This window comes from Drosophila gunungcola (assembly GCF_025200985.1).
Source record: "Drosophila gunungcola strain Sukarami chromosome 2R unlocalized genomic scaffold, Dgunungcola_SK_2 000013F, whole genome shotgun sequence".
Taxonomy (NCBI): domain Eukaryota; kingdom Metazoa; phylum Arthropoda; class Insecta; order Diptera; family Drosophilidae; genus Drosophila; species Drosophila gunungcola.
Window position 1 is genome coordinate 1,076,542 of NW_026453171.1, and position 12,581 is coordinate 1,089,122.

Here is a 12,581-nt window from a genome sequence, read left to right on the forward strand (position 1 = left end):
ATTGAGTTTTTGGTTCAATGAACCGTAGTTTAATTTTTAAAACGCAAATATGCAGGAAAATACGTATAGCGGAGGTGCTAAATTTCCATTAAAAAACATGAAGGTAAAATAGCATATATAGACATATGTATATGTGTATTTGGAGTAGCGAAAAAATTGGCGTATGTTTTATCATATGGAACCAGTTCCGGTTCCTTTTACCTGGAGCCATTAGTGAACCGAACTGCAGTGCCGACGAGCGGCAGTTCACACACAACATTTGAAAGTTTGTAAACTTTTCACTTTCGATCACATAGACACCCCCACACACGTAGTTATTTGTTTTTTACAAACACCTTTTGTCTTGGCCCAATCTCTTGCAGAATTTTGCAACAGCAGCAGTAGCAGAACCTCGCAGCCCAGCCAACCATGTCCGGAATCATGCGTGTGCCATCGATTTTGGCCAAAAATGCAGTCGCCTCCATGGTAAGTGGTCTCCCGGGGAGAAATATTGCACTGCATCTTCGAGAAAGCTTATAGAAATCTATAGTAATTGTGGTTATACAACCGGGTATGTGAGAAACCCTTTACGCTCGTGATGTGACAACGCAAAAGGCCAAGAAATTGGCCAAAAACGCGCCGCCCGTGGGTTGTGTTATGTAATTTGCTTAGAATTCTGGCACCTAGTGTTTGATATTGCACCTTCGTCTAGTGTATTTTCATGGATATATAGAAACTATAACGTTATCCAGCTGTGTTTTGTGATTTTCATGATTTTAAAGTGAAATGTAAGGTGTGCACCAAGGAGGTTATGTTATGTTGCCGCCCCGCCCCCCTGCCCCTCTGCATTCCCTGAAAACTACTCTGATATCGTGCATTACGCTGTGCGTGCAAAAAATGCACATAAAAACATTTAATTTTGGATCGACGACACGCCTTGAAAACCTCTACAAGTTACGCTCAATCATTAAAAATCGGCAGGAAAGAGAATGAAATATATTAATCCAGAGAGTGAGATCGTAAGAGAGGGGGAGAGAGATATGGAGGCACGTCGGCCAGCTAACAAAACTAACAGCTGATTATACAATTGAGCTGATCCACCCCCACCGCCCCCTTTAAATAGTAGACCCACCGATGTAATCCAGTAAAGTTATTTAATTTGTTCATTACATAAGCAGTTATCACTGCAAGTCGCTCTTTATACTTCTCTCAAATTGTAGACGTCATCAGCAAATCTTTGTAGAAGAGTTCTAATGTTCCCCTCTCAGTTTTTACCTTTTCTTACCCATCTTGTTTTTATTTTGCTTTCATTATTTTTCGGCTTCTTACTTTTAGTGCACTTTAACAACTAATTTTTTGTTTGAATCTTCTGATAAGATAGCAATTATTAGTTGTTTCAATTACATATGTAGCTAGTACAGGTATAGAACCTAACCCTTCCTACCTTTTGTTGTCAAAAAATCTGTTTATTTTTTATATGTTTTAAAGTTATACTAAGTCCAAATAGAGACTAAACCAAACATTTATTATAATAATAAAACATTTAATTATTCCTTCAGACATTTTCGGTTCTATAATAGAACAGTTTTCATGAAATAAAACAAAATGTTTAACGCCAATGCAAATAATTTCAAAAAAGTACTTTAATATTGTACACCTCGTTTACGAAATTATTTTAGTAATGAGTATTAATAAACATTGCATTTTCACATGAAATTTCCACTCCCTTGCTATTAAAAATAAGCAAAAAAAAAGGCAGTTATCTTTTAAGTTTACGTAATTTTTTCTCAAATGATTGCGAATTGTGGTTGAATGACTAAAACAAGCAATGCTTTGATGACTTTATAGGCAAGCCGGGATTTTAAATCAGTAAATTGTTCTATCCCACTAAAAAACTGCAGGGTATGGGCCATTAAAGTAATCACAGCCACACACAAAGAAAATGGATAATTGTATACGTTTCTATCTATGAATTGATCAATACGTGACACTTTTTGACCTTTTGGACAATTTAAACAAGAGTAAGGATGAAACTATTTTTTTTAATTGCTTTGTTTTTTTTTAAATCAAAATTTTACTAAATCTTTAATAACAAAATGAGGGAAACCTATTAATAATATGAACATTTGGAAGACCATATTTTTAAAAATCCTCCTTCATATTATTATCAGCTAAGAAGACATTTTTTAATCAGTTAATCAAGAACGAAAGCAAGTTTATATACCAAGGTATTATAAACATTAAATTTTTTTAATCGACTATATTTCGGTTAATATGCATGCGTTATGCGATTTTAATAAAAATTAAAATCGTGATTTCGAAGCATTTTTGTAAAAATTAAATAACAGCCAAGTTATAAATAAACAATTTTTTTTTTGATTGTTCGTATGGGAGTTGTATTGTCTGACTTACTAGTATATACTAACTAGAATAGAAAGACAAATTTAAAAAAAAAATTCCATCTAGACAGTTTAAAACTTAGAAACATGGACATGGGCTCGGAAATGGCTAGATCGACTCTTCTAGTGATGCTGATCAAGAATGTATATACCTAAAATGATCGAAAATGTCTTTTTCACTGCGTTCCTAACTTTATAATACCCTCTGCGAGGGGGTATAAATATGAAATATATATTCCCATTTCTGATCTTTATATTGACATTTCCTTTTTTACAGCAACGTGCCGCTGCTATCGGAGTGCAGCGCAGCTACCACATCACACACGGCCGCCAGCAGGCCTCGGCGGCCAATCCGGACCTGATTTCGAAGCAGTACCCGGTGGTGGACCACGCCTACGATGCGATCGTCGTGGGAGCAGGAGGTGCCGGCTTGCGGGCTGCCTTCGGTCTGGTGGCCGAGGGATTCCGCACGGCGGTGATCACCAAGCTGTTCCCCACCCGCTCGCACACGATCGCCGCCCAGGGCGGAATCAATGCGGCGCTGGGCAACATGGAGGAGGACGACTGGAAGTGGCACATGTACGACACGGTCAAGGGCTCCGATTGGCTGGGCGACCAGGACGCCATCCACTATATGACCCGTGAGGCGCCCAAGGCCGTCATTGAGCTGGAGAACTACGGTATGCCCTTCTCCCGCACCCAGGACGGAAAGATCTACCAGCGGGCCTTCGGCGGTCAGAGTCTGAAGTTCGGCAAGGGCGGTCAGGCCCATCGCTGCTGCGCCGTGGCCGATCGCACGGGTCACTCGCTGCTGCACACGCTGTACGGCCAGTCGCTGAGCTATGACTGCAACTACTTTGTGGAATACTTCGCCCTGGATCTGATCTTCGAGGAGGGCGAGTGCCGTGGCGTGCTGGCGCTCAACCTGGAGGATGGCACACTGCACAGGTTCCGGGCCAAGAACACGGTCATCGCCACCGGCGGCTACGGACGTGCCTTCTTCTCGTGCACCTCGGCGCATACGTGCACCGGTGACGGCACCGCCATGGTGGCCCGCCAGGGTCTGCCCTCCCAGGATCTGGAATTCGTGCAGTTCCATCCGACCGGCATCTACGGCGCCGGCTGCCTCATCACCGAGGGCTGCCGCGGCGAGGGTGGCTACCTGATCAACGGCAATGGTGAGCGCTTCATGGAGCGCTACGCTCCGGTGGCCAAGGATCTGGCCTCCCGCGACGTTGTCTCGCGTTCGATGACCATCGAGATCATGGAGGGCCGCGGCGCTGGTCCCGACAAGGATCACGTCTACCTGCAGCTGCACCATTTGCCGCCCAAGCAGCTGGCCGAACGCCTGCCCGGCATCTCGGAGACCGCCATGATCTTTGCCGGCGTTGATGTGACCCGCGAGCCCATCCCCGTGCTGCCCACGGTGCACTACAACATGGGCGGTGTGCCGACCAATTATCGCGGCCAGGTGATCACCGTCGACAAGGATGGCAAGGATGTGATAGTGCCGGGACTGTATGCCGCCGGTGAGGCTGCCTCCAGCTCGGTGCACGGTGCCAACCGATTGGGTGCCAACTCGCTGCTGGATCTGGTCGTCTTCGGACGTGCCTGCGCCAAGACCATCGCCGAGCTTGAACAAGCCCGGTGCCCCGGCCCCCACACTCAAGGAGAACTGCTGGCGAGGCCTCGGTGGCCAATCTGGACAAGCTGCGCCACGCCAACGGCTCGATCACCACCGCCGATCTGCGCCTCAAGATGCAGAAGACCATGCAGCACCACGCTGCTGTGTTCCGTGATGGCCCCATCCTCCAGGACGGCGTTAACAAGATGAAGGAGATCTACAAGCAATTCAAGGACGTCAAGGTTGTTGATAGGTGGGTATTACGAAATTCATTTTCTTTTGGCTCCCGCTAAAAATTCTTTTCTCTTAAAGGTCGCTCATCTGGAACTCCGATCTGATAGAGACCCTCGAACTGCAGAACCTGCTGGCCAATGCACAGATGACCATTGTGAGCGCTGAGGCGCGCAAGGAATCGCGTGGTGCCCACGCTCGTGAGGATTTCAAGGTTCGCGAGGATGAATATGTAAGTTTAAAATGCTCTCGAACCATTTGAAAAGTGGTTATAAATGGAAGTTGTTGCTTGCAGGATTTCAGCAAACCCCTCGAAGGACAGCAAAAGAAGCCCATGGATCAGCATTGGCGCAAACACACCCTTTCGTGGGTGTGCAATGACAATGGTGACATTACGCTGGACTACAGAAACGTAATCGATTCCACGCTCGACGGCGAGGTCTCCACGGTGCCACCAGCGATTCGCTCGTACTAAGACTAGACCTGGAGTTGCACGGACACCCGCAAACACATCACATACCACCACACAATCACACGTACGGATGTCTACTTAAACGTCCTTGTGGGCGCCTTTAAAATATTATGTCAAGTCGCCAATGTGCTGCAATGTGCTACCAATTCGTAACTCGTAATACGTAACTCGTAACTGGGAACTCGACAGCGGTTCCTCTTGGCGTTTTGCGATAAAATGTAAAACCAGCTATTCTAAACATCCTATATATTCTTTATATATATATCAAACTCTGCTGTTTCTATTTATTTTTGAACGCTGCCCTCCATCTGGTTACTGTTCGGTTGTCGGTTATTTACAATTCTACATAAGCGAAAAATGTGTGTGTGTGTGTGACAACGAGTTAGGCATTGAGGCGATTTGGACAATAGAGAATGTCAGCAAGCAAATGAAAACAAATCCAACTACAATTTTCTAGTATTTGTTAAACTTATTAAATTATTAAAAACGAAAACATGTAAAAACAATAAAAAAAAAGAACAAAAGTCGAAAACATTTGCGATACAGTAAATAAAAGTGATGAAGATTACGAGGGCAAAGCCATTCATTTCTCCATTTAGCCACGGAAAACGTGTATTTGATTGGACTTAATATCCAGGTGGGACAAGATATCGACGGCAGCGGTGTTGAAGCCACTTGGTCCACATATGGCCACATAAGTACATCTTTCCGGTTGTTTTTTCTGGAACAAAGGATTAGTAGCTCCAAAGAAATCCTTTGGGGATTATCCTCCGCTTGGGAGAGCACATTTGTGCAGCTGAATCTTTCGTCCTGCGAGTGTATTTCCTCTAGTTTCGCCTTCAACCAGATGTCCTCTGGGGTTTTGTTAAAGTAAAACAACTGTAGGCTTTCACTGTGGAAGAGATATAGTTAAAAATTTGTAGAGTTTTTATAATTTTTCTTTAAGAACTCACATTCGATTTGTGTTCCTCTTCAGCATGGGCTGAATTATACTTAAAATAGGCGTTAGGCCGCTTCCTGCGGCCAATAGAAGAATGTTTCTATGTGCATTGAGCTCCGAGAGCTGGAAAGCTCCACGTGGCGGACTCAGGCTGGACGCGAGATCCAACTTGTAGCGCATGCAGATGACTGGAAACGGGTCCATTCGCATATCTTTTGATTACAAAGTTAAGGCATTCGGAATTCGATGGCGCGATCTTGTCTAACTGAAGATAGGATTGATCCACAGGTGTGTAGCTGCGTTGCATTACCCCACCATCCGCCAGTGGGACTTCTATGTCCACGTGGTAACCCACTGGCGGGATCATCAGCACATCACGCTGAACGCTCTGCAGATTCAGCTCAAAGGAGTCGTGATTGAAATCCTTGCGGTGAGTTATTTCGCAGTCGTAGGCTTCTTCTTGCATGCTGATGGAGTCCAATTTGCTGGATACATGTGTGCCATAAGTTGGCCAAGGTGCTGGCTCCATCTTGCCCAGCACCACCTCAATTTTTCCCGTCTCCGCTCCGATTTTCGCCACCTTTGGAGGCCATTCCACCTGGTCGGTTAGCTGAAAGTCGAAAGAATGCCAATTGTGCTGGACCAAAACCCTAACAGTCAGCTGCTGGGAGTCCTTGCGCCGGATTAGCAAGCCAGGATTGGCCAAGCTGCGGGTGTAGAAGACTAGGGTTAGTTCGCTCCGCTGCTGAATCCAATCGAAGCGGGGCACAATCTCCGGAGGCTTCAAAATCACATTGGCAATCTGAGGAGCATCTTTGGAGGGCTTTGTCTCGTTTTCCTTAAGTGGTCCCACATAGCACTTGCCTAACAATTGCGGATAGTTGACCCAGGCGTGCACCTCATCGAACAATTTGGTGGCATCGCGACCAACTCCTCGCATCAGTTCATCCACTCCGCCCGGATGAAAGTCCATGTAGCGGGTGACATTGAAGACACGACCACGAATGGCCATCCAGGCGTCGTCCACCTTGTTATGGCGGGCCAATTCGGTCCGGGTAACGGGAACCACACGTCCTCCGGTTCCGGATAGATCCGCTCCGGAATTGCACAGCCGTATCCAGCTCATCAGGGAGTAGCCCGGCTTTAGGGCGCACTTGTTCCGGGGATTGCCGGTGGCCGAGCCAGAAGCGGAGGAGGATGCGCTTCCATTGGAGCTGGCGTTCAGCTTCTGGGGCGCCGTGACGGGCAACTGGAAGGCCACCAGCGGATCCTCCTGGAGCCACCAGCTGCGGTGGCCTCATCGGTTGATTACTGGCGGGCGGTTTGAGTGATGAATCGGACATTATCAGTCCTGAAAAGCGTTAACTGCACGAATCAACAAGCTGTTTGGTCATGGGCAAAAAAGTAACACACAAAACAGCTGTTTTACCGTTTGGTTCCATGAACCAGTGACGGCGGAAAAATGAACTAGTATCCCGGTTCATGGCGGTTCAGTTTAAAAATAAACATTTAAATCTTGTAGCTATGATTTGTTCTCTTGTTAAAAAGAAAACAGTTTAATTTTATTAAAAACAATGGAACATTTTTTTTATCAAATAAAATAACACATTTTTTGCTGATGTTTCCTTGATTGCTGTTAACTTATCATAATGCCCATAAAGTGAGACTTGGATGTCTTTTGATATTTATTTAATTTCCAAGGAAATTAAAATTTAAAATTTATCAAATAAAATTAACACATTTTTTGCTGATGTTTCCTTGATTGCTGTTAACTTATCATAATGCCCATAAAGTGAGACTTGGATGTCTTTTGATATTTATTTAATTTCCAAGGAAAATAAAAATTTAAAATTTCCAAAAAAAAAAAACATTAGTAGCAAATGGTTTTTTACCAATTTAAGAAATTAACCATAAATCGTCGTTCATCTGCACTGTGTTTAAAAAAATAATATATATTTTTTATATCTGACCTATTTTATAAATTCAAAATTTTAAAACATATTTATAAAAAATAGTAAATAATATTTTGTAAAAAGTAATAAATATGTGGTACGTAGTCTATAATTGTTAAGAGCCATGGATTTCAGCAATATCAAACTAATCTTACCACTTATGCGTTATAATTGATAAGTGATTTTTATGATTTCAGACCTGTGCAACCGAAAGATTACTGCCTAGTTTTAGTTTGTAAAAAGTAGAGGGGCTTCGATTTGAAGTATAATTAAATTTTTATTTGTATACAACACACTATAAAGTCGAATTAGAATATGTATCGATGGTAGTCCGCCGGCCATTCAATAAGGACCGCGGTTTCGGGGAAGGTTTCGGCAAACTTCTGAGCAGTTAAATCGCCTTTAGTATGCATAAACTGTCGACCAATTCCAATTTGTGTGAGTGGTACGTTGAAGTCCCCATTGGATTTCTAGAAAATAAAAACGAATACCATTTGATACTCATTTCTAAGAATAAGAATCAGCAATAGCTTACTTTTATCTCAAGTGTGAGGTTTACAGGCGATCCATCTACGCCATAGGTGAAAAACAGATAATAGGGCGGGGTACTGGCCAGTAAGCTATCGAGTAACGACCAACTGCTGATGGTCACGTCCTCGAAGGGCTGGATGTACAGAGTCGAATGGTCTGTGAAATTGATCTTGAACTCGAGACGCACGGTTTGGCCATCTGCCAAAACGGTTTTGCTCAGGAGCTCCAAGGGGCTATCAGTTGAGGGTTCTATGGGTACATCCCTGGCCAGCCAAGTGCCATTCAGACGACTCTTCACATAGCGAGCATCGGGATAGGGTACACCGCACATCATGTACTTTGCACAATCAGATGCCATGCTCACCATACCAGTTAGATCCACGTTGGCCTCCACCAAAGGAGCACTGCCACGACGATCCTGGAAATTGAACAGATATCCAGACTCATCCTTGCTGACGGTGCCATCGTATTCGTAAAAGGTTCGGCGCACATGCTGTAAAATGTGTATGCGGCACAGATCAGTTTATAAAAGGATCCTCAAGTGACCGCTTCAATTATGTATATCATTTACCAAATAATAAACCCTCTCGACATTAGTTTTGGGACGATATGGGAAACCGATTTCCGTGGAGCTGGCAATGTAGATAGTGGCAGCACTTATGGCCAACAAGACCACAAGAATAAACCCCGATCGACGTGACACATTTATAAGCAAAATCTAGGGATAAAAGTTATACCACTTGATAAATCAAAAGCCATGGAAAAACATACCAAAAAGCCCATTGAAAAAATGGTTCCCAAAGCGGCCAAAGCAGAAATGATCAAGTCAGGATTGGTGGTCCTGAAACGAAATTAAAAGAATATAGATCAGAAGCCATTCCCTCCCAAATACCTAGTCATACTCACTGTCCAAAACGACCCATCATGGGGGTAAGTATTACGATGAATGTGTAGAACAGATAGCTGTTGTACAGGAAAGGGCACACCTGAATTATCTTGACGATTCCCGTCCACGAGAATCCTCGATCCTGGAGTGTGGTCACCAAATTGAGAGCCATGGGTATGACATAGAACACAAGGGTCCATGTGATGACATAGGTGGTACGCAGGCCATAGTAATTTATGGCAATCCCAAGCACTGACAAGACAACTGCATGTCCATGGAGAGCCATTTGCAGTTGGTGGGCATACGTTAGTTTTTCCTGTTTATAAAATGAAAGCAAATGAAATCACAACTTTACCACATATATTTTAGTACAACTCACATTCTTCTGCAGCTTGAGGTAATGACACTGGGTAGGGCAAGTCCCAAAAGACTCGGACTCACATAGAGGCCAAGTAAAAGTGCTGGAGTGCTGAAGTACGTGAGGGACAGTCCGTTCTTGTCGAACATGTAGGCGATCACTATTGGCAGGGCCAGGCCCAAGACAAAGGCAACCACTTGGAGGACAAGGATGAGGACAAACCAGCTCAGCACCTGAGCGGAGGTAACATTGGAAACGTCTGCAATGCGCAAGAGGGATACATAAACCAGTACGATTGCGATGCCGGCCACGGCATAATTAAGCGTTTTGCCATCATCTGCCGAATAACTAACGAAGAACAGTCCCAGGACATCAAAGAACACTGCTTTTCCAGTTTCCTAAGTATCGCAAATGATTAGAACAAAGCATTTTTCGGTGCTCAAAAAGAACGTACAGTGTTGTCAGCCAATTCTGGGGCATTTGCCAGAGCTCGTACCAAGCCCAATAGGTTATCGCCCGTGTTTTGAATGGAACCCCTTGGTATAACATCATATCGATCGTACTTTGTGTGATAGACGTAACCGTTGCAAACCAGACCAATATCATACCCTGCGATTACGAATAAGTTAATCAACAATTTCGCATGAGTGAGTGTCTTTGTTGTGAGTGTTTGGTTACTTACCAACGAGGTTACCATAATTGGAGAAGATGCTAAAATCAGTGTCCGACGGTATGATGCCAGTTTGGAAAATTTCCTCAGCCATTGTGGTTGCAAACGGATGCTCAGCGTTCTGTTTGTAGTACTGAAAGAATAGAAAATAGATCGATTGATTGGAATACCAATACCCCTTTGAAAAATAATACTCCAAAGCTATTACCTTGACAAGCCAGGGATTGTTGGGTCCTGTCTGGAATAAAAGCTCCCGACAGCCACTGCCAGCTGCATCCAAATTTATAACAATCCTTAAAAAATATAAATTAAAGTAGAGTCAAGTCAAGAACACAAAATCGATTTTAACTAACTTGCAGAATGGTGCCCATTTGTGTGAGCTGATGAAACCGTGCGATCCCTGTAGGGAATTCTCCTCGGAACCGTTGAAGAGAAAGATGATGGTGTGCGTCAGCTTTTCGCTGGAGGTTGTGATTATTCTGATCACCTCCAACATGGTCACAATCATGTGACCCGCATCACCGGCAGACGGACTCGTTGGCTTTGAGTCAAAGTGCGAGTTGACCAGTAGGTAATTTTGGCTCGTGCTGCCCTTGGGCGTTATTTTAACCACAATATTTTGCACACCCTGGTACTGATACTGCGCACCGTTCCTCAAATACGATCCATACGCAATCTGGTGGTCAGTCTCCATTTCAAAATAGTCTTCCCGAACATTTGCCTTAATAAGTGCCAGTTCCCGCAGTATCAACTGAACTGTTTTATGCTCATTTCCATCGCTTCCGACCAATTTGATGCCTATCTTGGCGAAGTCGTATAGATTATCCTGGGCTCGTTCGGCAATGAAGACACCCTTGGAGGCGTCTTCGAGAGGTATTTCCCTGGGGCAGGCGGTGGAAGAGTGGCACGACGACTGCCAGGAAAAGAGTGGCCCAGAAAAGGACGAATCCACCGGCCATGTACCAAGGAATTTTGGGGATCTGCACCCTTTTTACCACATTTTTCTTCACAGTGGCCGACTCAATGGAATCGTCCGACAACTGAAAGAATATATATATATACTTATGGTATTAGAGAATTTTTTAACTTTAGTGTGTTATATTACAAGTAGGTCCTTATCACCCATTCTGCTGATGTGTCGCTGCGGCATGGAACGTTGACCCCTTCACAATGAAACTGAGTGAAAATGGAAGGTTTTTATATTCCAAAGCGGGCGGACTTTAACTAGCCCTTGAAAATGAATTAGCATTTTAGTTATCGTACATACGTTTGGTAATTTAGATTATGGCTTATTACCTATTTTATGTAATAAAATCGAGGGTGGAATAAGAATAACTACTAGTAATCCGAAATAAAATAATTTTTTTTATTTGAAAAATAGGTTGCTTAAAAATACAAGCGAATTTTTTTTTAAAAACAAGACAACTTCAAGTTTAATTGCAAATAAATAATATTGCAATTAAAGTCTCTGTCAATATCATAATTATAAAGGTATTTAATTAATAATTTAAAAAGTCATTAGAACAAATCGTACCCCTCTTGCACGAATCAAGGGTGAACTTAATCGTAATGTCTCAAGCAGTTTCACACGCCTTTAACGATAACCGATCTTTATGGTTCCAGACCCACCACAACCTAATGATTGGTCTATTGGTCTACACCTGGATTTGAAGAGTCAATTAAGGCTAAGGCCTTTTTATTGCTACAATAGTGCACCCAGCAAATGGTAATTATTTATAATTTATAAAAGCACTCGCAATAGCTAAACTAAAATGTAAATAATGTGAATAAAATAGTCATCTTTAATTATTATAAGTTTAAATAAAACTCAAGTTATTATAATTTTAATTAAATATAAATATGTTAGGATGGGTCAAATTGGATGGACCCAATAAAACATTCAGATTTTAGAAGAGGTTAATTTCTGCAAATCAGGACATCCAACCTGTTTTGTAACCGTTTATTCTTAACTGGTATAACCGAATCAAAACAGTAACCTTACCCGGAACCGAAATAGCTGGCAACCGCAATAACCGTAGCCGATATCAAATCATTTTTACCGGCTATCCTTTAGTCCAAAAACGACTTATGCTATAAAAATAAGCATAACGAATGCTGTGTTTGTGATTTCAACTCACTTAACTGGCTTAGTAATGGGACAGAACAGAAAAAAAGGGTCAAGATAAAAGAAAAATTTTAAAATCTAGAACCAATAATTTTTCCTAAGAAAAAGAACCCAAATTGACCCCAAATTAAAAGGTATGGCGAAATAATTAGATATATATTATTTAAATATTTACCAATGTACATATGCATATGGTATAAACGTTGCAAACTTCAGTACCATACAACAAGTTTTGAGTGTAATTTTCTGAATAAGGGAGTATACTGGATCATCTAGGTTTGATCTCTGGCGGATTTTTTTGATTTATATTTATAAGCCAGTATTTTTATTTTAATTATTTATATTTTCTTATAAATTTCGGGAGTCATTTTTCATTCCAGCTTCGGTTCCGTCCGGATGATGCTGGCTAGGTTC

At 42.7% G+C, this 12,581-nt stretch overlaps 3 protein-coding genes across 3 annotated transcripts; 1 reads left to right on the forward strand and 2 right to left on the reverse strand.

The window, feature by feature from the left end:
• Positions 1-147: 147 nt before the first annotated feature.
• On the forward strand, positions 148-5,283 carry LOC128256097 (succinate dehydrogenase [ubiquinone] flavoprotein subunit, mitochondrial). The gene is given in 7 exon segments (XM_052986179.1): positions 148-265; positions 363-465; positions 2,656-4,011; positions 4,013-4,054; positions 4,056-4,255; positions 4,315-4,465; positions 4,529-5,283. Coding segments are annotated over 6 exon segments (1,986 nt in total). The 5' UTR covers positions 148-265; positions 363-408; the 3' UTR covers positions 4,709-5,283.
• Positions 5,184-7,033, reverse strand: LOC128256098 (cytochrome b5 reductase 4). Its single transcript, XM_052986180.1, is given in 5 exon segments — positions 5,184-5,440; positions 5,443-5,597; positions 5,659-5,795; positions 5,797-6,897; positions 6,899-7,033. Coding segments are annotated over 5 exon segments (1,623 nt in total). The 5' UTR covers positions 6,989-7,033; the 3' UTR covers positions 5,184-5,300.
• An 821-nt stretch (positions 7,034-7,854) lies between these two features.
• Positions 7,855-11,221, reverse strand: LOC128256166 (endoplasmic reticulum metallopeptidase 1-like). The gene is given in 13 exon segments (XM_052986300.1): positions 7,855-8,067; positions 8,133-8,621; positions 8,700-8,846; positions 8,900-8,969; positions 9,035-9,330; positions 9,394-9,416; positions 9,419-9,770; positions 9,827-9,981; positions 10,055-10,175; positions 10,251-10,335; positions 10,396-10,913; positions 10,915-11,082; positions 11,148-11,221. Coding segments are annotated over 13 exon segments (2,631 nt in total). The 5' UTR covers positions 11,193-11,221; the 3' UTR covers positions 7,855-7,905.
• Positions 11,222-12,581: the final 1,360 nt, after the last annotated feature.